The sequence below is a fragment of the Haplochromis burtoni genome, unplaced genomic scaffold, assembly GCF_018398535.1.
Source record: "Haplochromis burtoni strain Fernald_Lab_line unplaced genomic scaffold, NCSU_Asbu1 Contig_32, whole genome shotgun sequence".
NCBI lineage: Eukaryota > Metazoa > Chordata > Actinopteri > Cichliformes > Cichlidae > Haplochromis > Haplochromis burtoni.
Window position 1 is genome coordinate 1,934,718 of NW_024582393.1, and position 27,876 is coordinate 1,962,593.

At 39.7% G+C, this 27,876-nt stretch overlaps 5 protein-coding genes and 1 non-coding gene across 7 annotated transcripts in view; 2 read left to right on the forward strand and 4 right to left on the reverse strand.

Moving 5' to 3' along the window:
* The window catches only part of loxl2a (lysyl oxidase-like 2a), a 25,540-nt gene extending 14,614 nt beyond the window's left edge, over window positions 1–10,926 (forward strand). Inside the window, exons 5-14 of the mRNA XM_005918608.2 lie at window positions 409–625; window positions 1,800–1,983; window positions 4,418–4,569; window positions 4,660–4,827; window positions 6,179–6,344; window positions 6,613–6,853; window positions 7,022–7,137; window positions 7,293–7,429; window positions 7,858–7,969; window positions 9,698–10,926. Of these exons, the coding sequence (XP_005918670.1) occupies window positions 409–625; window positions 1,800–1,983; window positions 4,418–4,569; window positions 4,660–4,827; window positions 6,179–6,344; window positions 6,613–6,853; window positions 7,022–7,137; window positions 7,293–7,429; window positions 7,858–7,969; window positions 9,698–9,768 (1,564 nt within the window). The 3' untranslated portion in view covers window positions 9,769–10,926. The remainder of the gene's footprint in view (window positions 1–408; window positions 626–1,799; window positions 1,984–4,417; window positions 4,570–4,659; window positions 4,828–6,178; window positions 6,345–6,612; window positions 6,854–7,021; window positions 7,138–7,292; window positions 7,430–7,857; window positions 7,970–9,697) is intronic.
* Window positions 8,420–16,081, reverse strand: r3hcc1 (R3H domain and coiled-coil containing 1). Of its 2 annotated transcripts, none has more exons than XM_014332496.2 (9): window positions 15,869–16,081; window positions 15,437–15,610; window positions 13,313–13,450; window positions 12,652–13,228; window positions 12,329–12,504; window positions 11,329–11,399; window positions 11,142–11,237; window positions 10,920–11,051; window positions 8,420–8,973 (listed from the first exon to the last, which is right to left on the reverse strand). In XM_014332496.2, the coding sequence occupies exons 4-8, from the start codon at window positions 13,072–13,074 to the stop codon at window positions 10,942–10,944; spliced, it is 876 nt and encodes a 291-aa protein (XP_014187982.1). In that variant the 5' UTR covers window positions 13,075–13,228; window positions 13,313–13,450; window positions 15,437–15,610; window positions 15,869–16,081; the 3' UTR covers window positions 8,420–8,973; window positions 10,920–10,941. The 2 variants fall into 2 exon arrangements, with proteins under 2 accessions (XP_014187982.1, XP_005918668.1); XM_005918606.3 differs by having other exon boundaries at window positions 8,420–9,386.
* Window positions 16,082–16,172: 91 nt separating this feature from the next.
* Window positions 16,173–19,508, reverse strand: golga7 (golgin A7). Its single transcript, XM_005918605.2, has 6 exons — window positions 19,358–19,508; window positions 18,777–18,899; window positions 18,540–18,692; window positions 17,764–17,865; window positions 17,134–17,195; window positions 16,173–16,953 (listed from the first exon to the last, which is right to left on the reverse strand). The coding sequence occupies exons 1-5, from the start codon at window positions 19,364–19,366 to the stop codon at window positions 17,148–17,150; spliced, it is 435 nt and encodes a 144-aa protein (XP_005918667.1). The 5' UTR covers window positions 19,367–19,508; the 3' UTR covers window positions 16,173–16,953; window positions 17,134–17,147.
* A 656-nt stretch (window positions 19,509–20,164) lies between these two features.
* Window positions 20,165–22,587, reverse strand: rplp0 (ribosomal protein, large, P0). The gene is made up of 8 exons (XM_005918609.3): window positions 22,473–22,587; window positions 22,067–22,174; window positions 21,797–21,972; window positions 21,456–21,543; window positions 21,049–21,195; window positions 20,726–20,911; window positions 20,508–20,648; window positions 20,165–20,383 (listed from the first exon to the last, which is right to left on the reverse strand). Exons 2-8 carry the CDS (start codon window positions 22,118–22,120, stop codon window positions 20,225–20,227), a joined length of 951 nt encoding a protein of 316 aa, XP_005918671.1. The 5' UTR covers window positions 22,121–22,174; window positions 22,473–22,587; the 3' UTR covers window positions 20,165–20,224.
* Window positions 21,276–21,405, reverse strand: LOC121814281. Its single transcript, XR_006054249.1, has one exon. It is a non-coding gene; the product is annotated as a small nucleolar RNA SNORA63 (small nucleolar RNA).
* Window positions 22,588–22,623: 36 nt separating the features above from the next.
* Window positions 22,624–24,269, forward strand: LOC121814278. Its single transcript, XM_042219393.1, has 2 exons — window positions 22,624–23,194; window positions 23,286–24,269. Exon 2 carries the CDS (start codon window positions 23,307–23,309, stop codon window positions 24,063–24,065), a length of 759 nt encoding a protein of 252 aa, XP_042075327.1. The 5' UTR covers window positions 22,624–23,194; window positions 23,286–23,306; the 3' UTR covers window positions 24,066–24,269.
* Window positions 24,270–27,876: the final 3,607 nt, after the last annotated feature.

Below are 27,876 nucleotides of genomic sequence, written 5' to 3' on the forward strand. Positions count from 1 at the left end.
AGGTAAACAAATACTGGGGAAAAGAGGACAGGGCACAGAGATGAGACAGTGACGGCTGGACATGTAGGAGAACAAACAACAAACCGTAAATTAAGAACTATAAACAACAAAGTCAGATGCACTAAAAGAATACAACAATCAAAGAGTCCAGAGCAACCTCAAAAGCTGAGTCCAAGACCCAGGACCATAACAATAATGACGTTCCTTTCCCTGGAAAGTTACAAATCTGTTACTTTTGGCATCAACTAATACCAGTGGTTGGAAAAATGTTGGCATGTGTCATTCTTCAACCAAAGAGAGGAATAAATATGAAGTGTTTTCTAAGACGGTTCGTAAATCATGCAAAATTACCCAAAATTTGACATTATATGTTGTAATCGTTTGTTTTACTTTATGATTCTTTCTCAGATTGCTGGCCAGCCGTCGAAAGAAGAACTACTGGGGCTTCTCTATCAACTGCACAGGCAACGAGGCTGACCTTTCTGATTGTAAACTGGGCCGAGAGATAGAGAAGAAAGGCAACAGCACCTGTGGAAAGGGCATGCCTGTAGTGGTCAGCTGTGTGCCTGGACGGGTCTTTGCTCCTAGCGTCAGCATCGGCTTCAGAAAAGCCTACAGGGTGGAGGTTAGTCAGATTAAACACACTATACAAAGTCTTAGTTTCAAAAGTCAACATTCATTCTTGATGTGTGTATGGTGCATATTACATTACTTGCTTTTTTAACAAGGTACAAAAATTGGCCTTGGTTGGATTGTAAAAGGAAAGACATCTTCATACTGATCTACGTTCATGACACTGTCTATTATAAACTCTACAAAGAGAAAAGATTTGTCTGTGGGACATCATGTGGCATAAAAAAGGGTGTGTTTAGTTGGTTTTCTTAGACTAAGTAGTAGTACATGGAGTATTTCTTATATACACGTCACTACATAACTACCATACATAATTAAATAACTACACCATAACTACAGCTCGTTATGGACATGAATGTCTTGGTAATTTACGGCTATTAATGTTAGCTTGTTTTGTCCAATCCAAAACGAGTTTTGATGTGTGTTTGGGCTCATTGTCCTGTTGGAGCGCCCACTTTTTTAGCCATCTAGCTGTTGTTGGAGGTAGTCTAATACATTCCCAGAGGATGAGGCTACCACCACCATGCTTTGCAGATGGTACAGTGTTCTTAGGTTTGAAAGCCTAACCTTTAATCACATCAGCTTCATATTTTTTGAAGGTTAATCGCTTCTGGAAGACTTCCTTGCAGGACAAAAATCATAAACTTTACTTAGGTTTTGTTTATGTTGTCACATGTCTCTGTCTGTAGTTGAAATTTGTCATAATGCAAATGTTTGTATTTCTTCTAGATTAGCCACAGTTACTCACTTATCTTAAAAGAGAGACATGAAAGCTCAATTTAGAGTCTGTTTGCTTTACAAATAGAGCATACTGCTGCATGTTTACACTGCATTATAAGACGCACAAACATTTCTTGTTTGTCTACATAGTTCAGTATTCACATAGAAGTCCAGTAATGGATTACAACATTTACTGGGTATTAATAGCCAATCAACCATCGTGTTGCTTCACTGGATGCTGAGATCATTAAGAAGGTCTAGTTTTGTAAACTTTTCAGGCTCACTCTTAGTGTTTTCAAGCTAAAAAAATAAATAAATGAATTCATCCAATCGTCCATTAAACTGTTTTAGTTTTCTTCCAAAATGTAATAACAATTATAATCCTTAAGGTCATTCTCTGTAAGATATCCACTAATTTTAGCTTTTTTATTGTACTGTTTCCATAGCAACCCCTAGTACGTCTAAGAGGTGGTGCCATGATAGGTGAGGGGCGAGTGGAAGTCCTGAAGAATGGAGAGTGGGGAACAGTGTGCGACGACAACTGGAACATTCGCACTGCCACCGTGGTGTGTCGAGAGCTGGGGTTCGGCAGTGCCAAAGAGGCCCTGACTGGCGCCCGAATGGGACAAGGTACTCACAGATCTGTCACTAGCATATTATTGATGCATATAGTGGTACACAACTACAGTTGTAGGTATAGAATACTTTTCTTTTCTTTTTTAAATGGTATTACTCAGCAAGAGCCCAAATGCAGCCTGACCAGACCTCATTCCCAGCTGTGAAAATGAAAGGTGTGGGACTCGGGACTGGAGACCTTCCACCTTAAATCTGATCAGTCTGTTTTTTTTCTCACCTCAGTCAGTCTAGACCTTAAGTCAGCACATCAAGGCATTAGGGAATGTATAGAGCAGCACATTCATGTTTATACATTGACCCAAGACCTGATTCTGTGAAATGAAATATACCACAGCCTTATGAGAATCACATGTTCACTGGAACAGTTGCCTTTTTCTCTGCCTGATTCTCATAGCAAAACAGAAACGTGCACAAAATGTTCCAGTACAGAGAACAGCTTTTATGGGTTACAGAAAAGGAATTCTTTGTTGGAGAAAATACGAGGTTATGTGAGGGATCGTGTTTTTTCTTTCGTTTTTTTATGAGCTGACCACTGGATCCAAAGATGGCACCACACACTCTTGAAATACCTTGTTGTGTTTGTTTTCAGAAGTCAACAAAGTGGACTAAACAAGCATGTTGGTAGATTTCCGGATTTGTTCTACTCTATTGAGGGAAGTGGATGAAAAGAAGAATTTCTGGATGTCATATTTACTTTTTTCAGCTGGTAGAGGATTTCGCTCTTTGTGTAGCAGTTTTGTGTTATGCATTGATGGGCTTAATAATTTCTAAATGTATCCTATTTTGTAATTTTTTAAATGCATGCTATTATAAAATAGATTTCACGGATTATAGTCATTTGTCAAACCTTAATATTGGCTGCATGGTTACAATGGCACTGTGTTCCTGCTGTTCCACTAAATTATACCTCTCTATTGGCGCCCCGTCACTATTTTGCAAGCTTATATCACATTCCTGCTCAATCTCACGGGAAGAGTAGCAGCATAAAGTTAGCACTCACATGTTATTGTGGAAACTGTGCCACATGGAGAGAGAATTTGTATTTTTTACAGGCCTTACGTGTCTCATTTTCATTTGACATAGGCGACTGCTTGTTTCCTTTGCAGTATCTAAGTACATATCTTTGGACAGACAAAACACTCTGGTAGGTAAGACAGCTGCTGTTTTAGTCTGTAGTAGTTGGCAGTAAAAGCTTGTGTTTCCTGCGGCTCTAGTTCCCAAAAAGTTATGATGCCGTTTAAAGCAGAATGCAATTTGAACCATAGATTTAAACTGAAGAAGTGCAAAGAAAACATGTCAACTGTTTCACTTGAGAATTTTATTGCTTTATTAAAAAAAATTATTATTTTAAATTAACAGCAAAATGTAAATTAAAAAAAACAGAATAGAGGCATGTTTATCGCTGTGTTGCATCACAGGTTTGAACAAGTTCAGGCCTCCTTTATCGTTTCCATCAGGTTACATGTCTAAACTGAAATTTAGCACCTGGACTCTTTCTGTTGGGACATGTAATAATACATCTTCATTGTCTTGCTAAAATATTGAAGAACTTCTCTGAAAAAGATGCGAATGTCAGCAAACATTGCTCCATAATCTTTAAGTGTTGTTTAGCATTAATGGAGCCTTCACAGTAAGTGCAGTAAGGTGTCACAAGACCATTACAGATGGTGGCCTTTCCTTTTTCAGTTGTTTTTAGTTTGCCCACAGGACAGTTTTCCACTTGATCTCAGTCCATTTTAAATGAGCTTGGACTCAGACAAAGCAAATGCGATTCTGAATCTTTTTCAAGTTCTTTCCTTGCCTGGTAGAATTTAAACTTGCATTTGAAGTGCCATCTAAACACTGGATTTGCTCACATTGTCTTTCGGAAATTCCAAATTCCCACTATAAAACTGGGTCTGTTTTTAATGTTAACGGTCCAAAGAACACAGACACTTAATATTGGTTTTTGGCCTTGCCCCATACAAACAGACATCTCCCCAGAGTGCTTTTTAATGATACTAAGTCCTGCGGTCTTTCACAGACCGGGGACTTATTTTAGTCATGTTGCTAATTAACATCATTAGTCGTGATTTCCCAAGAGTTGTTTTGTTTCTTTGTCTGTTTTGTTTTACATTGCACAGCATGTCACTAAAAGGTTGGGACAGGTACAACAAAAACTAAATATTTTCCTGGAATCCTTTTCAATACAAAATTATATTTTTCAAAATACGATCAAAATCCAATAATCTACTATTTTCAGTAAATTCATCCAAACGTTTTTGGAAACAGGGTTGTAAAAACCATTGTGTGACCCAAATTGATCACGTCTTTTGTCCAGTAATCTGAAACTAGCTTTTCTCCTCTATAATGTACACAATATGAATACCTCAGCAGGGAGTTTATGACAGCAGTACTCTTTGTTAATGTGCCTAATGTGTACCTGTAGGCATTGGACCGGTCCACATGAACGAGGTGGAGTGCTCCGGTTTCGAAAAGTCTCTGACCGAGTGCTACTTCAACCCTAACTCTTTGGGCTGCAGCCATGAGGAAGATGCAGCAGTCAAATGTAATGTTCCTGCCATGGGCTTCCACAATAGAGTGAGTAAACTCTGTCTACCATATAGAACAAAAAACTGTGTGTGTGTAACAGTTCAGGAGATGCCTAAATGTATATATCCCTTCCCTCAGCTTCGGTTAAGTGGCGGCCGTAACCCATATGAGGGCCGTGTGGAGGTCCTGGGGGAGAGAAATGGCTCTTTGGTGTGGGGCACGGTGTGCAGTGACAGCTGGGGGACTATGGAGGCCATGGTAGTGTGCAGACAGCTGGGCTTGGGCTTTGCCAGCAATGCTTTTCAGGTAAGGTTTTCCTTTAAGCCCTCTTACATCCAATAGTTTTTAAAATGAGCTTATCTTTGCAGCACAGACTTTCAGCATGCTCAAAGTCAGTGAATACCATTAACTCTCACTTTAATAAGCTTGAGCTTTATTGATCCCTGAGGGCAAAAGAAAGACATCACTTCCTTACAAACATCAAATGCACACAGTGAGCACAGGAGGGCAGGGAAGCGGTGAGAAGGAGCTTGATTTATTTTGTTTGAAGTTTAGTGGACGCTCCACCAGTAAAGCCCCTGGCATTACTTCCTAGCGTTACTCTTGTCCTGCTTACGTTTCCTTCTTGATTTTTAAAGAAGACCCCAAACTCCCTTTACAATATGATGTGAGAGATGTGTTAAGACCTCTCTTAGGTTTTTTATTTTTCTGTTTAAAAGCATTTTGCATTTGTGGTTTCAAATCTTCTGGAAAGTATGTGTGTGAATCATGGGGAGGTGCATTTATAGCAGCAGGGGGGCTATCTGACTAAAGTGTGCCTATCTATGCCAAGTCATCTAGTCCAGTCCAGGCATTATAACAACATGTCCCCTTTATTACCGAAAGCTGTAAGTTATCATTACGTAAGGGTTATTGTGTTAAGAGTAATAGATGACTAACTCTTTGCTATCACAGAGCAGGACCTCTGGCCCTCTAGAGCCTCTTTCCTGTCTGACTTTTAACTGCTTCTCCAGGCAAACCCCACCACCAGATGGAAAGAATGACACTGAGCTTACAGCTATACAGCTTTATGTCTGTCCTTCTCCTCAGCCCACCAGCAAATACTCCCACATCCATATCCCTCAGCTTAATTTACTTCTCATGACTCCTCCACTTCCTGGGTAGATGATGGAAAGTATGAGTTTTCCTAACAGAAGGTTTTCCCTGTGGTCTGCAAAATGTTGTAATAAGGCTGAGTCAGGCGTGAGAGGATAAGAGAGCATCTCTCCCTGTGTGGGTACTAGATACTTTGATTAGACTACATTTAGCTTGTGGGACACCTGGTATGGCAAGTCTGAAAATTAAATACAGGAGGACAAATAACATTATGTTGTTTCCACAACACTTTGAGGAGGCTGATCTGTTTGATTGCAGCTAACAGAAAGAAGTGAGCCTAGCTGTATATGCATAGCTTAGCAGCAGTAAGTTTTGTATAGATTAAACAAACATACAGGACTGTAGTTAGATCCAGGACTGTAGTAGATATGTTGCTGGAGAGTTTTGTTATAGCCAAGCTCTGTTTTTGAACTTTTTAACAGTAACACAGGGGTATCAAGCTTTGCATCAGTCTTGATGCTGTGTAGTGTATAATGTGTTTCCTGTGCTTCTCTTATAACAGGAAACATGGTACTGGCAAGGAGACTCATCAGCTGATGCTGTGGTGATGAGCGGGGTGAGGTGTTCAGGAACTGAGCTGACTCTGGAGCAGTGCCTGCATCACGGGAAACATGTTGTCTGTCCCAAAGGAGGTGGACGCTTTGCTGCTGGGGTCTCTTGTACAATGAGTAAGAAATTGCAGAAAACCATAACATATATATTTAGAACCTTACATGGGTTAGAAGCTATGTTTCTAAAGTATTTATTGTGGAAATTGAAAAATAGTTTGAGGACATTGGTATAATACATGCTGACTGAGGGTTGTGACTGGGTCACTTAAAAAGAATGAAACACTTGTAGTTTTGTAGCTGTTCAATATAAATGTAATAAAAGTTTCAGTGTAAGTTTCTGTGCACCCTCATGCTCTAAATCAGCACGATTCCTTGTTGCTCGCAGCGGCCCCTGACTTGGTCCTGAATGCTCAGGTTGTGGAGCAGACCACGTATCTGGAGGACAGACCCATGTATGCTCTGCAGTGTGCCCATGAAGAGCGTTGTCTGTCCGGCAGTGCTGACAAAGCTGACCCTAGCTCCTACCGCCGCCTTCTTCGCTTCTCCTCCCAGATCCACAACAATGGCCAGTCAGACTTCAGACCGCGGGCATCACCTCAGTCGTGGGTCTGGCACGACTGTCACAGGTGACGCATCTGGAACAGATATGTGCAAACGGAAAACTTTTTGCTTTTTCCTGTAAAAATTCAGAGGAAGCCAAACTTATCTGACAGGAAAGCTACTAGATAAAAGTGTAAATGTTACAAACATTTATATTAGTGTGAAATTATTATTTTATTTTTTTTATAATCAAGGCATTACCACAGTATGGAAGTTTTCACCCACTATGACTTGATGAGTCTGAACGGCACTAAAGTGGCAGAGGGCCACAAGGCCAGCTTCTGTCTTGAAGACACCTATTGTGATGAGGGTAAATACAGACACTCCTTATATTAGCAAATTATACATTCAAATACAATAATATTAGTAATCTATTGTATGTTGTTTAATTAATGAAAGAAATGAGCTTACTGGGCTGTATAAGCGTGACCTCATCACAAAATTTGAAACCTTTTCCTAATCCAGGAATTCAAAAGAGGTACGAGTGTGCAAATTTCGGTGCACAGGGCATCACTGTTGGCTGCTGGGATACCTACAGGCATGACATTGACTGCCAGTGGATCGACATCACAGACGTGAAGCCCGGCGACTACATCTTGCAGGTAAAACGTCTGCTGTGGTTGTCTGGTTGTAGTCCACACGGCACATCTGCTGCTGGAAAGATGTCTCATCTCCAGCCAGCAGAGTCTGCTAGATCAAACAGGCACGAACAGTTTCCACAGCTCTGCATCTGCCTGTTTCTGGCTGTAAGCCCAAGGAGCCTCTGATTGCTGTTCTAAACCAAATGAGCAGGAGTTGGTTAAAGTCAAACTTTTATATTAGAACAAATTTAGCCCAGCATAGATTTATAGTATCTAAGATGAAGGATGAACTCTTTCAGTCTCTTTTGTGCATTATCAGTCATTCTATTATCATCTTATTTTATTGCTGATCTTTACACTTGTGTTATTTGGTTCTCATAAAAACTAATTAAAGACTTGAAATGTGTCAAGAGAAATGCTTTAACAACCATTGTTTTTCCTTCTTCCAGGTTGTAATTAACCCAAACTATGAGGTCGCGGAATCAGATTACACTAACAACATAATGAAGTGCCGCTCCCGATACGATGGGCATCGGATGTGGACATATAACTGTCATACAGGTAAAAGGGATCTTTTTACCCTCTGCATTAAAGACGAAATATTCTTCAGTAAAAAAAAATAGTGGTGCTTGGGACTGTACTTTAGAAAGGTCTACATTTAAACAAACTCAGTTTAATACTGAGGTTTTCAGCCGCAAAGAGTCTGCACCTGAATAGTCTGAGCGTTAAATGCTAACTCCCCTTCTCCTAACCTTATTTGACCATTTATAAAAATAACTGTTCTACTGTATCTGTGTGATGTTTAAGTGCCCAGTTCACAGCAGCATAGTCAGCAGTTTTAACTTTGGGATCGTGCAGGACAGGTCTACATAATAAAAACTTTTCTTATGTCATATAAAATATGACATTAAAACTTGTAGTTTTCCTGTTTTCACAGAATTGTGCAGAATCGTCTTTAGCACCGAAACTATTCAATAGATTTAGATTTAATTGACTCACAGGCACAGAGGATGATTTCAGAGGAAGCCTCCTTTTTATGTAGAACCTTTACTAAATACAAACTTTGACAGTTTCTCAATGACATTTTGATATTTTACAAACAGGAGATGTTTGATGAGACATCAGTGACAAAAATGGCATTAAAACAAGCCAACATAACATTAGAGGAACAGGTAACACTGAACGTGTCAAAGCTCCCTACCAAAGCTTCCTGTAATGTGAAGAACTTTATACTTTAAGTATTTGTGTGTTAATTACACAGGTAACAATCTATTATTATACAACTTTAAAAAAAAGTGTTTTTAAAACAGAAACGGAAACTTAAAATCTTAGAATTAAAAAAACAAATAGTGTTTTATCTTATTTATGAAATCTGTTTGTTAGCGGATCTGCATTACTCTTATACACAATGTACTTTTCTGACCAAATCCTGAGATACTTCAAATGAAGTTAAAAAGGAATGAATACTTCTGTAGAATTACACAACAAAATCATCACCTGCATCAGCAGAGCGAGAACAGGGGAAAAAAAACACACCCATCCATCCATGGATCCTTCCAATTAATCTGAAACAAAAAAAAAAAAACCTGCCTGGAAATCAAACACCCTTGAAAGAAATTTCAGGTTCTGAGTCAGCATGCAATAAAATCAAAATATGCCTCCCATCTGAAATCACTATGATAATTGCATTATTAGTCAGGCTAACAGTGAAAAAGAGGCACCACCGCAGTAATGTACAAAGGTCAGAGGTCAGCTTCAAATACAGCACAGCAGCTCCTGCTCAAAGATCATTCATGATGGATGATGATGATGGCGGCATGGGCATTAAACTCTCAGGCCTCTTCTTAACTGTGCCTGCTGTGCTGATCAGTGAGGGTGAGCAGTCATCACTCAGCATGGTCACTGATTCAAACATGGCCACTTTGAGTCTCTTCAGAGAAAGGAAAGGAAGTGAAAGGAGGGCAGACCTCTGCTGGACCTTTTTGTAGAAATACAAAAGGACAAAGTCTGCCTTTAGACAAAAGTTTTACTAATTTAGTGTAAAAAAAAAAAATCACAAACTGGATTTTTTTTTTATAGCTGTGCTATCACTTTATCATCACATTACATCACCGTTCATGAACAAATGGTGCACTTTTATCCATTTTAAAGCAATTTTTACTGTCTTTAATTAACATTCATCTGTTTACCCGGGAGCTTTATAAAGGGTTTAATAAGGAGATCTTTAACTAGAACATTTGGCTTTTGTTGCTAATCTCTTCACTGTCCTCTTCCTGTCTGACTTAACAGGTGGCACACTGAGTTCAGAAACGGAGGAAACGTTTCCTGGATTGCTTACCAACCAGCTTTCTCACAGGTAGACCTGAGAAGGACAGGTCAGCATTGGTGGATGGGGGGGTGCAGACTAATATTTGACAACCACTAGAGGGGGGCCTGGGCAGATGTGCTTCCTTGGAGCAGTGCTGGATTGTTGTGAGCTCTGGGCTCATCTGGTACAATAAACAATGACTCAATGGGAAAATGAAATGCTTGCTTACTAAACCATTAACTGCATTCAGATGTTCAAAAAGTGTTAGTACAGTGTAGATTTGATCTGATGTTTATTTACCAGGAGAGATGCCATGAGGATTGTAGCCAGGTAACTCGTTAAATAACCCATGCCAACGAGGGCCGCCTGCGTAAAAGTTTCCAGTGTTTGGGAGAACATTTTAAACCAAAGAAAAATCACGACATGAGAGACCACGACTCTTGGACTGAGCTCTGTTTGAACGGGTGAAAATAGTGTTGTGCTTAATCTGGTGCTACAGCCTGTACTGTTGCCTCGCAGCTGAACCGAGAGACATTTGCCTCAACAGTAAATAGTTAAAGGAATTACTGACTCAAAACTGTGAGCAGTTTTAATAATAATACATTACATGACTATGATTATCTCTGCAGAGCAATGTGCTACAATCTGTGGATACAGCATGTCTGATAAGTAACTCCTGCTCTCAGAGGGATTCATTATAACAAACTGAAAACAGGATTCATTTTAAAATTTCTATTAGAGCCTCCGTGCACTTAATGTACCAACATCTTGCAAAGAGCCTTTCACATACTTGACACATACATTTCTGAAAATATTTTTAATTTATTCACACCACACACACATTTTCATCTTCTTGTTCTGCACATCCTCTCCCTTTCTTTATCGGTGTCTGAGTTGTGTTAAATTATTACCATCAGGGAATTTGATTACATTGTGGAAGTGCTGTAACAACCACACATGTATGTGAAAATGCCTCTTCGTGGTTTTGTACATTTTGTTTTTCTAAATGTGGCAATTCAAGGATACTTGTTGGTTGCTGTCTGTTTTTATTTTGTATGCATGGATGAATGTGGGAAAGCATTACGTTTTCAATAAAATGAAATGCTTGACAAGCAACAAGTGCTTCTGTGTCATAAAAATATTTCCAACATGTGAGCTGCGGGAACCTAAAACCTAACCTGTCGCTGTTATTAACGCGCTCACCTGTAGTGGATGTTGGCACTCCTCAATATCGCTGCACTCTGCCTCGCCCCTGAATGCCCAAGGCTCTGGTTACCATCCGCCTAGCAACAGCACAGTCTGTCCTCGGACGTTCCTTCACTGGCTGGATGAACTCTGGAAGGAGGCACATAAACAACCATATTGTTAAAAAAAAAATAAAAACGCCATATTATACATTATATATCGCTGCTATGGATCTCCCACCTGCTCGTCTGATGGCCTTGCCTTGAGCTTTTTTACTCCCATCAGCCAGTGCTCGCGCCTTTAGCAGTGGGTGGCAGATAGAGAGAGCATGGAGTGCTGTAAGAAGACACATTTCTTTTTTTATTCACATCATAAGCTTTAAACCTCAAACCCAACATCTCATTCATCGTGCAGTCAAAGCACTCACCTGCTGACTCGCTGGAAAAAATCCCTAAAGCGTGTGTGTTGTCCACCCACTTGATCTTCATTCCACCATCACTGAGGCAGACAGAGAGCACTTTAAGCAATTTTGTGGCCACATCAGTCGGTTGAGGGTGAGATATTTTCTGGATTTACATCAGACGGTTTCAACGAAAACTGAGATAGCTAAAGTAATATATACCTGTGTAATTGTACCATATTAAGGTTCAGTTTTTAGTGACATTTTTAGAATATATACATTCATGTACGTTTCATATTAAAGGTGACAGTTGAAAGCATTGACAGATTTGTTGTGTACAATGAATTATATATGGTTATATATGGTTTCACAGCAGAACACTCTAGACAAAGGGTGTCAAACATAAGGTCTGGGGGCCAGGATCAGCCAATCTGGCCTAGCAATCTTGGACAGCTTTGGAAAATGGGAAGAAGGACGTAAATTTTAGACATTTAACTGTGTTTTCACATGTTTTATAGCTTTTCCCACTGATAAAGACCTCATGCATGACCATTCATACTATACCAAAGTAAATAACTAATAGACAAACCATTGAATAACAGAAATGTCCAGTTTTTTTCACTATCAACTGTGGAAATTTATGGGTTTTATAGCAGGTTCAAAGGGTTTTTGTTTTGTTTTTTTTAAAAAGAGGACATTCTGTAACAAAAATGATCATTTTCATTTCATTTCATTTGAATTAAAAGGCCGTCTGCACACCTAACAGAACTTTTTCTGTAACATTCATACATATTTATTTTTTACACTTTTTGCCCAAAGCAGCATTTCTTTATCATGCAGAAAAACTGAGATGTGTTGTTGAAATTATATTTCCTTTTTTTTTTAATATTAAAATATCTGAGGGATTAAATGTGTCATTAAACTCCTTTCACAAAGAGAACTTTCACTGGTACGTGGGCCACATTGTAAAATAAAATATGACTGGAAACAAAGGGACAGAGCAGTGAACAGGTGTGTCATCTCTCACCTGTACTCTGAGAAAGCATCAAGAAGGTCGTCGGTCTTGAACATAACCGGGAAGTCATAGATCTCAATCACGTGGCGAAAGTCGTCTGAGTCGATGGAAACATTCTCATACATAGAGTAGTCATTGTGGACGTGCTCAATGGCAACAGAGACTCCTTCTTTTAGATGTGCCTTGATCTAAAATAAGAAACACATATATGTAATGTTACCATTATATTTAAGTTTCTGAAATGCACAGATTAATCCAAAAGGCAGCAAGTACAGCAACACTAAAAGACTGTATGCATACATCCACACCATGAAATTAAGTCTGTGAGAACTGACCTCTGCAGTTACACCATCTTTGTCTGTGCTTGCGTCTTCTGTCTGGAGACTGCGTGACACACTTGCAGTCTCGTCCTTCTCCTTCTCATCCTCCTCCACAGTCAGTTCAGCAAACTGGGACTGAGTCTGTTCCAAGACTGAAGCTTCATCTTCATCCAGCCTGAGCACCAACTTTTCTTCTTCATGAGGACACATTGCTGAACTGTCTGCAGACAGTTTAGGGACTCTGTCTGCTACACTGGGGAATGATTCCTGTTTAGATAGTGAGTGCTTTGTGTTTTCTATAGATTCAGGACAAGTACAAGAGTCAGACAAACTGTTGACAGAGCTTCTATCAACACAAGCTGAACTCAATGACTCAGAGCCAGCTGTGGAGCCTTGTGAGTTTCGTAACGACAGCCTCTCTCGAGCGGCTCGTGGCATGTAGAGGGGCTTGTCGGGCCTCTTAGGTGCTCGGCTTCGTGGTGGGATTGAAGGTTTAGGCTTGATATTGCGTTCCCTCTCTTCCCTAATACTTAGGGGCTCTTCACACAAGCTGCTGTTGCTCTCCAAGTCGCTGTCTTCCTCTACCTCACTCCTACAGAAACATTTTTTCTTAAAGTTAATAATCGTCTTTTTCAAAAATGCATAAGACATACAGACCAAAGTTTGGCCAACAAACCTGAGCTCACAAGGGCAGACCACCACCCTACGGCACCAGCTCTCCCCTACTGAGAAGGTGGTGAGCTCTGGCAGGTCTTCTATGATTTTGTGAATCAGGTATCGCAGTCTGCTGGGTAAGGGAGGAAACAGCAGCACACTGGACAGGGACACACAAGGCAGCAGACATTATTTGATCAAGTAAACACAGCAGCATTTTTATTCACATAGTTCTTGGAGCGATTAGGCTTAAAGATCACAGTACACATTAAAGATGTGTTATAAACAAACACACAAAACATACATTTCAAACACAATCACAGAAAACTCCAAAGTAAACTGTTAACATAAAAATCTGAAAGAACTTTGCAATTCAATATTTGGTTAAACAGTTTTTATTAGACCCATTAACAGGCTCATTATAGTTTGGGGACTTAGAATAATGCTTTCATGATGACTAGACATTTTTCTCATAGCTGCAGTGCCTTTTTTTTAATATTGCCTCTATGAACCAAAGTTCAACCCCATAATAATGGCTAAAACTGATTTTATGCTGAGCTCCCATACTATTCTGGCATTTCAGGAGCACTAAAATTGAGTTTTGGAAATTCTATGGACTCAGATTGTTTGGAAACACCAGGATTGGGGGGCTAGCATGGCGACAGGACAGGAAAAATGCACACTGCATGTTCTCTCTGTGTTTGTATAGGTGTATTTAAGCTTTCACCCAGAGCCTAACGGTATACATGCTGTGTTAATGAATGGTTCTAAATTGGCCTTAAGTTTGAATAGTTGTCTGTCTCTATGCACGACCAATGTATTAGACTGGCAACACATCAACAGTGCACCTCGCCCAGTGGAAGGTGGATAAAGCTCCAGTTCACCCCATAACCCTAAATTGAAACACTACTTGACAGTTTGGACATGCAGACGCTGACATCTTTTGGAAAGAATCAGTTCTCCAGAAAATAGTGTCACCATTCCAGGAAGATCCCTCGGATTTCTGTGCACAGACACTAAGAGGGTCTCAAGTTTTTCTAATGACTTTGGGTTTCCCCGATGAACAACGGTACTGAATACAGATTCCCATATGTAACTTTATTCCTTGACTTTTATTGATATAATTAATTATTGTTTTATAACTACAATTATATTTATGTATAAGCGTCAATATCTGATTGTAAAGCAGAGCACCTAATAGTACTTGACCTTATTTCAAATAACCAAATAGACTAAGCTACGTTTTAATTTTGTTTTTATATTTATCATTTATTCTCAGATTGGCAGACAACACTGAGGCTGCAGCTGAAAAAATAAAAACTGAATTTTAAGCTTGAATTATCAAACTACTTGATTTTAATGCATCAGATTCTTCCATGTTTTAATGACAGAGTTCTGTTCTGAGGTCTGTTAACTTAGATTCAGCATTTTTGCTCACTTATTTTCTTGGCCTCAAATAGGCCAAACTTATTAACACAGTAACTTTTTCCCAGTCTCACTGACCAAAGCGCTACATGTTTAATAGTTTAATCTTGATTTGGAAAATCAGCCCTTCTGTGGCCAGTACAGTTATCAGTAAATGTGCACGCACAGGGTAAACTCTGCGTTAACTCAGCAGGCTGCTAACCATCTTCGTGTGATCACATCCTGACTGCCAGTGCTAGGGTAAGTGATTCTGAACTCACTTTGTGTTTGTGTCTAGGCTCAAGTGCATGAGTGAAAATGGTTACAGTAATGTAGCTCAGTAAAGAAAGAGAATTAAAAAATGTATTAAAAAATTGAGGTTCAAGCAAATCGAGACAACTGGCTTCCGTGGTAGAAAATCTGAATATGATACCCAGTATTCTACATTGTTGTTTTTTTTTTATTTCTGATCTGATATTTTGATTTCCCGTGCCTGTGTTTATTATCTCCTTAATGAAACAAAAGGCACAGTGAAAATCAGGCATGACTGTCTGTTTCTATCCTATTCGTTTTCTTTAGAATGTAGGAAACCGGAGTTTCAACACATGTGCCATTTGTTTACACAGTGTTAACCTGTGTATGTTTACTAAACAGGTTCACTAATAAATCACTATAACCGAGAAGGAAGTGATCACTTCATGTGATGAAACTGCTCGGGTTGCTCCATCTTTCTTAACTTTACCTGTTGTGGCTGTTTTTCTGTTGGTATGTTTCCAGCTCATCCAGGACATGATGCAAGAAGTTGTTTTCTTGTTTTGGGAGATACACTCCATCGAAACAGGGGAACGCCAGGGTGGACGGAGAAAGAAAGTCGGGTCCTGCTGACAACAGGGTGAAGTGAGCTTCCTCGCTCGTCCTAATTAAAAATCAAAATGAAAAGTGACAGTGATCACCACTGCTAGCCAGCAACATAACTTGAACAAGGCAATATTAAGCGTTTGCTAATGCCAAACAAACACGTAAAACTAGCTGCATCTTCGGTGTTTACATGTGCAATTAAAAGTTAAACCAAAGCTAGCTTTCTTTGCTTAACATTAATTCATGAGTGGTGCTAATGTTAACCGCCTTTCTAGCTATGGTTAATAACTGTGAATATTAAATCGAATACTCTTACAGCTGAGGCTGAAGCGTACAGTATTGATTTGTTGTAGTTTCAGCACGATGGAGAGCTCGAACAAGGGAAAGCGCCTACAAATAAAAGTCGCAGGGTAGCTAGTATCCTTTGGCTTCCGGAAACAAACGTTGACTTGGGTCAGACCAACGCAGCAAGACTTCCGCTCTGACTACTTCAAAATAAAAGTTTTCATATTTATCGTGAGTGAAATGTGTCAAACACAAAATATCACATCTCATTCTCTTTTAAAAGAAAAATGTGTAATAAATGCGTACTCTGAAATTAATCAACAGCAGCCCAACAGTTTTCAGGAAATTATTATTTATTTAGATAAACCATAATAATTGTAAGAAAAGTAGACCAGTTGTCCGAACACCATATACAGCAATCACGGACTGTTTGGTGATTGTGAACAAGGGGATGTTGTTTGCAACATTGCAGGAAGTTTGACAAATATGTAGGGCTGATGAGCACGATTCAGGAAGATTTTAGTGAAGGAGAAGGACATGTTACTATTGAAGTGATCTTATTAAAAAGGTAAACATGCTCCATCTTGGAAGTCACCCAACTTCAGCTCACAAATCCCAATAATATGCAAGTGTGAAAAAGACATGATCTGCTCCAGCACAAGAAAAAAGGTGACATTTATACACGGATAGAACATCTGCATCATCAATGCCAACAACCGTAATGTGGCTAAACACATTGTGTGGAGAACTACCCAAAACCATACCAACAACTCCATCCCAACCTGTTTCTACAGCAGTAATGTTTTTTGAGGGTTTTTTTTTTTTTTTTACTTTATGTCTTTTATAAAGCACACAAGTCAAATCACACAAAACTACCATAATCAAAAATGGCATTTAACACAATGGCACAATTCATAGAGACTGGTCTTTATCAACTAAGGTCATGATGAGTATAAAAAGACATGAAGACATTTATAAACATATAAGGTTAGGCAGAAAGTAGAGCACTTATAAATAACAGGGGGGGAAAAAGAGGATCAGATCAAAATCCTATACAACATTTAGGTGAAGCGGGACTCTGATTATGTGCTGTCAGAAAGATAAGGAGTCTTCAACCTACAGAGTAGAGCAATAGAGAGAGAGGGAGAGAGAGAACCCTGTTACAACTGAAAGTAAATCACATTTCTAGTGTTGTCTTGGCTTATTTTATATTATGCAGTTGAATTATAAAGATTTCCTTAACAATAGAAATGAACAACACAGTGGAGGGAAGTCAAATCTTTATCAAAGCTGCACCTGAATGGATTCTTTTATCTTCCAGAGCCAATACTTCTGTCTTCAAAGATGGTAATTTCAACCTTGAAGAGAACAAGTTAAGGCCAATACAAAGTGCTATGTGATCAACAAAAATAATCTGTGTTTAGGAGGGGGGCAAAAAACAAAAATGCATAAAATATACTCAGATTTCTTTTTGCAATGTTTCTGAAACAACTGCCACAAATATCAGTACTTTTATTAAAATCTACAGGTTGTAGACACTGATTTTACTTTTACTTATATTTATTTTTCCAACATTTCTCAATTCATTCAATATACAACACAATTTAACCAGATTCACTGCCACATGACTCCAGCTTACAATTCTCACATGATTCTTAAAAAAGGGTAGAGTAACTGAAGATAATCCACCTTTGTCTATAGAACAAAAGCATACTTAACTACTGTAGAGATATAAAATGAAATCAATAAAGTCAATAAACATTTATATTTGACTTAATGTGTAACTCAGGTGCTCACAAAGTGACAGAAATACGCTGTTTGAGTATATAGGTATAAATAGACCAAGGGTTGGTGGTTTGTGGGGCATGATGACTGTTGTTATAACAGAACTTAGCTCTAGTAAGCATGCAGCTGAATTAAGGATACAACTCGGAGGCCTCTCTCTATGGGGTCAGTCAGCAGCAAGCCTCTGGGAGCATAGATCTTCTCATTCTGGTCCTTAATGTATCTGGCAATCTTCTTTAACACCTGAGCACAGAAAGAGGGCGATGTAAGAGTCATTCCATCTTTTTTTTTTTTCTTTTTTTTTTTAACAGTCACTCTGTAAGTGTGCACGTTGCCCTAGAGAAGTCATTTAATTCAGGTTAAGTTTAAAATACACTAAGAAGCAGTTATCAGGGTTAGGTTTGGGTTAGAGGCATTTAAGGTCAGGGTCTTTAATCGGACTACCCAGTGCGTGTAGACACAACAACCAGTCGCGTGAGACAAGCTATTAATGCCCTCTTATTTGTGTTGCTAAATTTATTTTCATGCACAAGAAAAATTACATCTGTACTTGTGAAGTTGTTAAACCTCTTAGTACATTTTAAACACAACCTATATTATAAAACTACTCCAAGACAGTTGGCCTTTGGAGGGGGGAGGGGGGAATGAAAACTTGGGTTCATTATTTTAAAAGATAATATTCTGAGATATTCATGCCTCAAAAATTGAAATGTGGACAGAACGTTTTTCAAATAGTTCTATTTGATATATGAAGGTAAAATCTCACAGAAATCACTATATACATATATATACATTGTCATGCCTTGAAACATACAATTCAAAAAATAATGCTATGGTTCAGCAGAAGTTCCACAATGATTTGAGGTACAGTGACCCATAACATAAGACTCTGATGTGAACCCTTTTTTTTGTTTTACCTTTTCATAATGTGTTTCCATGCAGAGGAAGATGGTGTAGGCCGTTAGGCAAGCCAGACAGCCCTCCAGGTAGGACTTCCCCCCGAGTTTTTCTGCTTCTGCATACAGGTTGTTTAGCGTCTGAATGGTCTCCTCAAACTGCTGCTTATCGATCTGAAACCACAGGAGCAGTTTTAAAAACATAAACTTAAAGCAGTGAGGAAACAACCATGGCATGGAGGTTAACTCTGTACATACCCTTGACTCAAGCTCTGAGGGGAACTTGGTCTGGAACTTGCATATGGTGCCTGAGCTGTAGTCTCTTTGGATGAACACCTTGGAGGACACAGCTGGTTGCTGGAGGTCCTGTAAGCTGTGGGTCTACACAAAGAATTTACTCTTATGCATATTAATTTAATGAGCAGAATGGTTGGAAAAGCAAGCATCTGTTGTAAGCTAACAACACCTAAACTCTGTTTACCCGAACAGAGTTTAGATACTAATATCCAACGTTAACCAAACACACACTACATTACATAACCTAAAAGCAAACAGTCATCGTAACAGCTGGCTTTTTTTATGACCCTATGATGAAAATAACTATTTATAATGTTGGAAATTGTCAAAAACTACACTTCAAACCAACACCCGCTTCGGTTATGGGCTAATGTTAGCTTAAAAAATATTAGCTTGCGCTGACGACCAATACCGTCGCTAGAAAATATGGCAATCTAAGCTTTAATCATTACCCAAAGCAACAAACCTCACCAAACGTGTAAATCCGATTAAAGATTAATCTAACGCAGTATTTTCAGATCAAATAAGTCAAAAACACTTACCTCAGCCATAGCAGAGGTTCGCCCCACTAGCTGAATGCGCGTCTATTTCTTTCCAGCCACGCCAAAGCAATGCAACTTCCGGCCCAAAGCTTTCAAAATAAAATGAGATGAGTATTTACTGGAAAAATGTTGTGACGACAGTAATTTTTAAGTTTATTTCTTTGACAATTGCATTACCCTCTGGAGTCCGGATTTTTTTTTATTAAATTGTAGAGGGTGGTGTAGATTTCATTTCAAGAATTTCTGAACTGGCAACAGTAAATCATTCCAAAGACGTATTGCAGATGACATGCTGTCAAACGGATGTACAAGGCAGTAATTTAGTTTTAACCTCGAAATGCAAGTGAACGCACAACATTTACACTTAGTATTATGGGTTTCAAACTAATAAATGCGTTGGAGTTGCTATTTTCTCAATGTAACAATTCTAATGTAAACATGAAACGACACATCTCAAACATTTTATTCCGAAATACGACACGCCCAAACAGGAAATGTTGTCAGATGAGCTTCCGGCAGAAAGTCGACGTTGCCGGAGGCCTCCAGACATTTGGAACCGGTTGTATGACCCGTTAGGAATTAGTGCTCAATTTCTGCAGTGCGCCAATTCTGGATGTATGAGCTTTTACAGTTCAAGTTGTCACGATGACTACACGTCTACAGTCCATTTGCTTTTGAAATGTTCTTATGAAAGGACTCACTCCCCTTGTTATATCTTTCCATTTCAACTACAAAGTGTCATTTTCAACCACAAAGACTACTACAATCTCCTTTTAGTTGTACTAATAAAGAGACAACACCAGCACATGGATCTTGCATTATTTATTGAATCATGTTCTTATTAGATGTGGTTCTGTTCGCTGTATTTTATTCGTCGAACAAACCGAAGCCCATCTCGCCATCCGATTCCTCAGACTCCTCCTTGGCCTCCTCCTTAGCAGCAGCAGCTGGAGCTGCGGCAGTCTCAGCAGCTGCTGCAGGTGCTGCGACAGCAAATGCAGATGGGTCAGCCAGGAAGGCTTTGACCTGTGAGGGTGAAGGATGTCATTAGTTCTCTGTTAATGCAAAACTTCACTTTCAAGTCCAAGTCAAGTATCGTGTGTTAACACTGAGAATGGCAAGAGCTGTATGAAAAATGTAAAAACCATACTTTGTCTGCCAGGGGGAAGGAGTAGTCCGTCTCCACAGCAACAGCCAGGACTCTCTTGTAGCCATTGATGACGGAGTGGGGGACAGAAGCCAAAGTGGGGTAGCCAATCTCCAGACACACACTAGCAATATTCCTCACACCCTAAGAGGCCAAAATAACATTTGAGAAACTGAAAATTCAGATACAACTCATGCCAAATTTTTTCAGCCAATTCTCACCTCCAGGAACCTGGCATGTAGAGAAGCCTCTGTGATGTCGAGCACCTCTGGGCTGTAAACACTGCCATTGTCATAAACCTGCTGGATGATGAGTCCATAGGAGAACGGAGAGATGTTCAGCATGTTTAGCAGTGTGGCCTCGCTGGCACCAACCTTGTCTCCAGTCTTGATCAGACCGACATCGCTCTGGCGGACAAAGACATACAGAGTGATTAGCGGAAGCAGAGATTTTCAAATCTTACCCTTTTTAAAGTACACATTAGCATTGTGAGTAATACCTGTGTGTAAAACAGTTTCTTCAACAGTATAATTATCAAACTCACCAAGATTTCAATGGTTCCCCTGGAGATTTTGGTGGTGATACCCAGAGCCTGGAAGAAAGAGGTCTTCTCAGGACCAAGACCAGTATTCTGGGCCGGCACTGTCACATCACAAGGGGCGATGGCTCCAGCACGAGCAGCTGCAGGTACCTGGGATACAAGAGAGGGTAACCCTTAATAGACCACTCTGCTAGAACCAAATCTTTAAGATCTTAACTACTCAGGTTATGGTGTCTGAAACCTTACGTTCCTGGCAGCCAAATGATACAGGCAGACAGGTATAGCGAGGAAACAATTTACTGTTTGCAGGGGGAACGACAATGCAGTACTGCAAAAGCTGCATTGTAACTTATCCTGCACTTTGACAAGATCTAAATTATCTATAAGCTTTTTTATTAAAGGGCTCTAACCTTGTTGGCCAGCAGCAGGTCTCTGATCTCAGTCAGATCTTCCTTCGTGAAGACAAAGCCCACATTACCCTTAATGTGGGGCAGGAGCCTGTGAAATCACAGCATAAACTTAAATTACACAAGTAGATTATCATTTCTACCAACATGAGCAGTTATCAGATGTCTGAGACCTTGCGTCCCTGGCTGTCCGAGGGGTGTAGACAGACAGGGATAGCTGGAAACAAGTTAATTTTAGCAGGGGGAACGACAATACAGCACGACACAAGCTGCACCGTAACTAACCTGCTACACAGAAACTGATAATTCAATGCATCATAAACAAAGGTTGTCAGTAAACTCACTTCTCCAGTGCAGGATTGTTCTCCAGATGGCCACGGATGGCTTTGCGCATCATGGTGTTTTTACCCATCAGCACCACAGCCTTCCCACGCAGGGACAGACGGATGGTCTGCATCTGCTTGGAGCCCACATTGTCTGCTCCCACGATGAAGCATTTTGGATAGTCATCCAAAAGTTGCTGTAAATACACCACTGTGCGTCACATAAATTTCATTATGGTGTCCATGCTACAGAAACAAAGACCTAGTGCATTTATGTTAAAAGGTACTCACGATGATTTTCAAAAAATAGTTGGACTTCCACGTGGCCCTGTCTTCCCTGGGCATCTCTGCAGTGCTTCCAAGGATCGCTACACAGCTGGTTTAAAGACAAGGATGGATCTGTAAATAAAGGACGAAAAACAAGGATATTAACGGTACTTTGGAAATTGGTCAATACTTTACACTTCGGACATGTTGCCGATAGTTAAGGTTAGCCGGCTACCCTTAGCTACCCTAGCGCTCTATTAACAGGCCTCGCTTGGCTAAATGACACCTATTGAATGTTTAAAATATACAAAATATATCCCGTTAAGTGGTTTAAATGTTTATCGCACGAATACAAAACTAATATTTGGCCTAATCCTATAAAGACCGAGCATTTCGGTTTATTAACAAGCGAGGAGAAAAAAAAACGTACCTCGCAGTAGGGTCGCGTGAAAGAAAGAGGAAGAGGACAGGCGCGGGAGGGATATGTATTAAAAAAGATAACCAATCACAACTCAGCTATGGGCGTTACCTTCATAACTATTGGGTGAATTCTGTGTCAATCACTTTAAAGTCACTATTAGTACTTCCGTGGCAGCTTTCGTGCAGAAAGCGTGGTTTGTGGCACTCTACTTGAAGGAGTTCTGGGACTGCATTAGTGTGACGGTGTTATCGAGCCCGCTTAGACATCTGCCCGCAGAGCAAAGTGATGGCACAGAACCCTTCGAAGCTGCCTCCTGAGGTCTGGAATAACGTCTTTGGGTATCTGTCAACGACAGAAAAGTTAAACGTCCGGGCAACCTGCAAGTATTTCAAGACAATTGTCGATCACCGATCTCTGTGGAAAAACTGGACAGTGGTTTTGGATTTTAAAAACGGCTCATACAACAGGAAGTTCTGGGACACTCTTCGTCATAGAAAAGTCTCCAGCGCAGTGATGAAGAGCACCAAAGTGAAACACTGGAAACAGCTCGCTCTGTTCCTTCCTATCCTCACCACGGTGGTAATGGACCAAAGCTCCCAGGAGTGTTTCAGCTGCTTGAAGGACTTCCCAAATATGAGACGTCTGGTTTTAAGAAGCAGTTGCTCTGATCTTTTGTTAGACATTTCCAGATTCCCATTGTTTCTTCCCGAGAAGCTGACTTACTTAAGCATGTGTGGCGTTATGTTCCCTACCACATCAGTGAGTAAATTCATTTCTGTGCTGTCCCAGTTTAAAAACCTCGACTCTCTTATCTGTCATCAGGTGGGCATCGTTGGAGAAACGATGTGGATGTTGCACTCCACACTCGCGTGCCTGCCTAAACTGAAGCATCTCTCCTTGTCAGGTGTGCATATATTGTGTACCTATCGTCACAGTGATCCTAAGCCAAGTCCAGGTCCCTCAGGGGACGCTGGTGCACTGGCTTTGGCCAGTTTGGAGCTCATCGACTGCATGGATCCTTCATTGCCGGCGCACGGGTTGCAGTTCCTGCCTGGCCTGAAACATCTGTCTGTCTTCTTCAAGCACTCACATCACGACATTCCAGAAATGTGGTCACTGTCTCCTTGTCGCCTCAAAACATGGTTGCATGACCTACCTCAGCTCTCAACCCTGATCATCGTTAAGGGCCCCCCGGTTAATAAGTACATCACCTCCATTCCAGCCACCGTGACCAGTCTCACACTGTGTGTTGCAGGAATCACTTCAAAGGACATGGCTGCCATAGCGGTGCAGCTGCCAAATCTCCTCCACCTCCATATAGACACTTGGCCCTCACATCTGGGAACTCGCACCGCTGAAATCCCACGGCTGTTTCCAAAGCTCAAAAGTCTTAAAATCCGCCATGAACGTGTGCCGGAGCAAGATTTCTTGCAGCTTCATCACCTGCAACATCTTAGATACTTGGAGATTCTGGACAGCACTCCACAGCTGTCTGTGCTCACTGGCAAGCTTCAAGCTCTCACCGAGTTCAGACTTCAGATCAGAATCTTTCCTTACCGGAGAGATGCACTGTCATGTCCTTGTGTTTGTCACGTTTATTAACCTGGTGATCTGGTAACTTTTTATTTGAGTGGGAACACGGAAACTTGCTCATAATCGATGTTTACTGAACTTTTTGAGGTAGTTTTATTTCACCTCAGGAATCCAAAATGCCTTGCCATATTTTGGATTATTTAACTTATTCAGGGAATCAACCTCTTATAAAGGTTTGAATAAATTAAAATGTTTTTAAAGATTTTTGTCTTTTAATTATTATTTCAGCAGACATACACCTGTTTTAAGGTTGTAAGCTGAAAGGGTAGAACCAGCATAAATGTTTCCTACCAACTCTAATGATCCCTTTGATAATGTGAAATAAAAATTGTTAAACGTACACAGTGTGTGCTTGTACAATGTTGACTAAAATTTCTTCTGCATCACTCTATTTACAGTCCAACTTTAATACAGTCCTGAGTTTCTGAACAATGTACATCACTATGCAAAATTTTAAACCCACCCTCATCTTTTTTAAAAGTTACAAGGAAAATGACAATTCATTGAAACATGAAAATTCAGTTTACAAGGGTTTGTACTTTTAAGTTTAAAAAACAAACAAACAAAAAAAAACCCATAATGAGACACTATCCAAGCATGCTTTTATTGCATTAACACTGTTTTGGATCAGTTATACTGAAAATTAAAGTTGTTGCTAATCAGACACGTTCCAGGTGGTACTGCATGGATCAAAACCTAGCTGTACTTTTCTGCATTCATAATTCATCAGCTTTGAAAAGAGTCCCAACACCAAATGCAGCCCCAAATCATGATAGAGCCTCCACCATGTTTTACAGAAGGCTGTAGACCATAGGTGTCAAACTCTGGCCCGTGGGCCAAATTTGGCCCGCAGCTTAATTACATTTGGCCCGTGGAGCCATACCAAATTACTATTAGAGCTGGCCTACTGGTATTATACAGCTAATATATATATTGTTTAGTATTAAGCTTTGCTTGTTCCATATTCAGTTTTTCAGCAAAACTTGTTTGAGTCCATAAGAAAAGATTCATTCTTATATCTGAAGTTTTTTTTAAATAAATATTAACGTTAGCCCGCGACCTTGTTCCAGTTTTGAATTTTGGCCCACTGTGTATTTGAGTTTGACACCCCTGCTGTAGACACTCACTGTTGTACTTCTTTCCTTACCTCTACTGATTATTTGAACCAAAAATGTAAAATTTGGATTTATCACTCCATCAGATCAATACTGATTTACTTGCCATTTCCCTTCTTTAAGAATGGCTTCTTGACAGTCACCCTTCCACTGACACAATTTCTGATGAGACCAGCAAGACAGTTCCTAAAGATACATTAGTTTATCTATTGAGCCAGGAGCATGAATGATTCATAGCTCGGTGTTAAGTGGCTTAGCAAACAATAGAAAAAAAAGAAATAATTCCTCTGAAAATGGTCAAAGGCAAGGAGTAGACTGAGAATGAGTGGAAGAAAAAAAGCCAATGGCCAAAGTCAAACTGAAAGACCTTCAGAAATCTTGGAGAACTACTACTTTAGACAAGACTTAAAAACAAAGAAAAAACACCAGTCTGACTCCTTGAGAGCAAAATATAAAATTGAGAGTGACTCAATACTTTTGCACAGTACTGTGCACACAATGTAAAAATGAAAAAAACAAGGCCAGAAATAAATATTTAATATTTTATTTGCAGAAGAATCAGGACCCACATAGGCTTACGCCCCACCCACAAAGAGAAAAGATCACATGAAGGTCTCCATTTAAAAAGCAAAGTCGATTTAACTGCATTAACAGTAAAAAGCTTAAATTTCTCTCATGAATTCATTGAAAGAAGCAAAAACTATAAGGCAATACCTGTAAGAAGACAAATATACACGAGCAGAATTCATTTTCTTTTTATGAGGCATTCTCATTTTAACTGAAGACTCAACCCCGTAATCGAACGTCGACATTGCCCCTGCTACATCCAGTACTCTCAATCTGCTACAGGTGAACACCACAGTGTCTGCTGAATGACTCGGTACAGGAGGCTTCACCTCGGTTTGTCTGTTACAGTGTATAGTTTGGGGTTAAGATGCACCACAGCAGATGAAGCCCTCCCAGAGTTCAGCCCAAAAGGAGTCGAATCACAGGAAAAGGCTGAGAACTCCACAGTGTATAAGACCTTATTGCATTAACACATTTGGCACAAGAGATATTTTCTCAAAGTAAAAACAATCTGGATATGGATACTGTGTATTAATAGTTTTAAATTTATAGAGATTAATGTCAAAAAGAAAAAAAAACCCACAATCTTTATGTGGCAAAAAAAAGATACAATTCAAAACAAAAAAGCTGCTAAAAGTCATTAAGTGAATTTTGCTAAAGGCTTGGCCCTGGCTTGGTTTCATGTTGTGACTTCTGTCCAGCTAACGCTCACATCAAACTTCCATCTATGAGCTTTGCAGCAATATCACTCCGACAGCAGGATAACAATTCATATAAAAAAAAATACTGAAGAAAATACTGACACACTGGAATCCAAGCTGGTATACGTGCGTGTGTGTGAAGGAATGAGACCAGGGTAAACTACTGTCAGGCTACATGTCAACAGAGCCAGCTCTTTGCATATCAGGCCGAGCCTCTGCAGCTCAAAAATATATAAATTTCCATCAAAACTGTGACAAAACACAGTTGTGTCACAGACTCGAGCGTTTCACACGTATACAAATTTAGATTCTGATTGTAACAGCAACTGGCAGCTGGTGCTGATCAAACTCCACATATAGTCAGCATGCATTGAAATAAAAAGGACAAACATCTTAAATCTTTACCCCGGCCTTATTAATACGATTTAAAACAGTGATAAATGTACGTTAGTAGCAACAGCAAAATGTGTAAATGAGACATTGTTTATTTTGATTAAAATTTGCTTTCATTTATTGTGAAATCAGCTTTGTTTTGGCATTTTTTTCCTCATAAATTAAAAAAATATATAAAAATTCTCACAATGTCAGCCAAACTATTTATACCGTCCTCACTGACCCATGTTTATTTTTGTAGTCATTCGATTTCATCTGAAAGTTGTTTACGTAAAGAACACACACACACACCCAGAGGTTGCACCAGTTCCGAAAACAGATCCAATAGGATTATATTCTAATGTATATAATTAGAATATAATATATAAGTGAAATCAAATGAAATGTTTAATTTCACTTTTATTGGGAAATAATCACGCTAGAAATGTGAGCAGAAATGTGAGTAACCTATGTTTAAACTGTGAAAACACCTGGGTTCATTTCCATAGAAAAACTGTAGAAAAAACAAGAACTCATGTCAGGAGGACCAACTTAGAAAATGCACCTGAAGACGGTCTCATCAAGAGCTGCTGTTGGCGTGTGCTGAGACTGGACGAGTATTTTAAACAAGTAAAGGAGAAATGGTTCAGTGTGTGTCTCAGTGTACATATGCGCTCCATATACATATTTATGTACAAATGGGGAGTTTTCATAGTTATTTTAAATGGCACCTCAATAGTTTCCAAATCTAGAAAAATACATTTTTTTTAAACACTCGTTAGCCAAGCACTGTGCATTCAACTCTCCACATACATTTAAACTGCGCAACTCAACTCTCCGTGGTCCATGCAATCAAGCAACCGTTACATATCTGCATTAAACTAGCCAACATAGACTCGCTGCCACATGATGCAGGATGTTGTCCTGCAGCGGGGGCAGAAAATCATTTGCAAATCAGGGCTCTTATCTTGATTCTCATATGCTTACTTATGTGTACACACACACACACACACACACACACACACACACACACACACACACACACACACACACACACACACACAC

Coding starts and splice junctions, on each gene's coding strand:
- r3hcc1 (XM_014332496.2), bottom strand. CDS start 13,074: ATGCCACGAGCCGCTCGAGAGAGGCTGTCGTTACGAAACTCACAAGGC. Junction 11,238..11,328: donor TTTTTCCAGCGAGTCAGCAG/GTGAGTGCTTTG, acceptor GTCTTCTTACAG/CACTCCATGCTCTCTCTATC. Junction 11,052..11,141: donor CAAGGCCATCAGACGAGCAG/GTGGGAGATCCA, acceptor GCCTCCTTCCAG/AGTTCATCCAGCCAGTGAAG.
- golga7 (XM_005918605.2), bottom strand. Junction 18,693..18,776: donor CCTCAGAGCTTGAGTCAAGG/GTATGTACAGAG, acceptor CTGTGGTTTCAG/ATCGATAAGCAGCAGTTTGA. Junction 17,866..18,539: donor TGGAAACACATTATGAAAAG/GTAAAACAAAAA, acceptor TTCTGTGCTCAG/GTGTTAAAGAAGATTGCCAG.
- rplp0 (XM_005918609.3), bottom strand. CDS start 22,120: ATGCCCAGGGAAGACAGGGCCACGTGGAAGTCCAACTATTTTTTGAAA. Junction 21,973..22,066: donor ACTATTTTTTGAAAATCATC/GTGAGTACCTTT, acceptor GTGTATTTACAG/CAACTTTTGGATGACTATCC. Junction 21,544..21,796: donor AACAATCCTGCACTGGAGAA/GTGAGTTTACTG, acceptor GTGATTTCACAG/GCTCCTGCCCCACATTAAGG.
- LOC121814278 (XM_042219393.1), top strand. CDS start 23,307: ATGTGGATGTTGCACTCCACACTCGCGTGCCTGCCTAAACTGAAGCAT.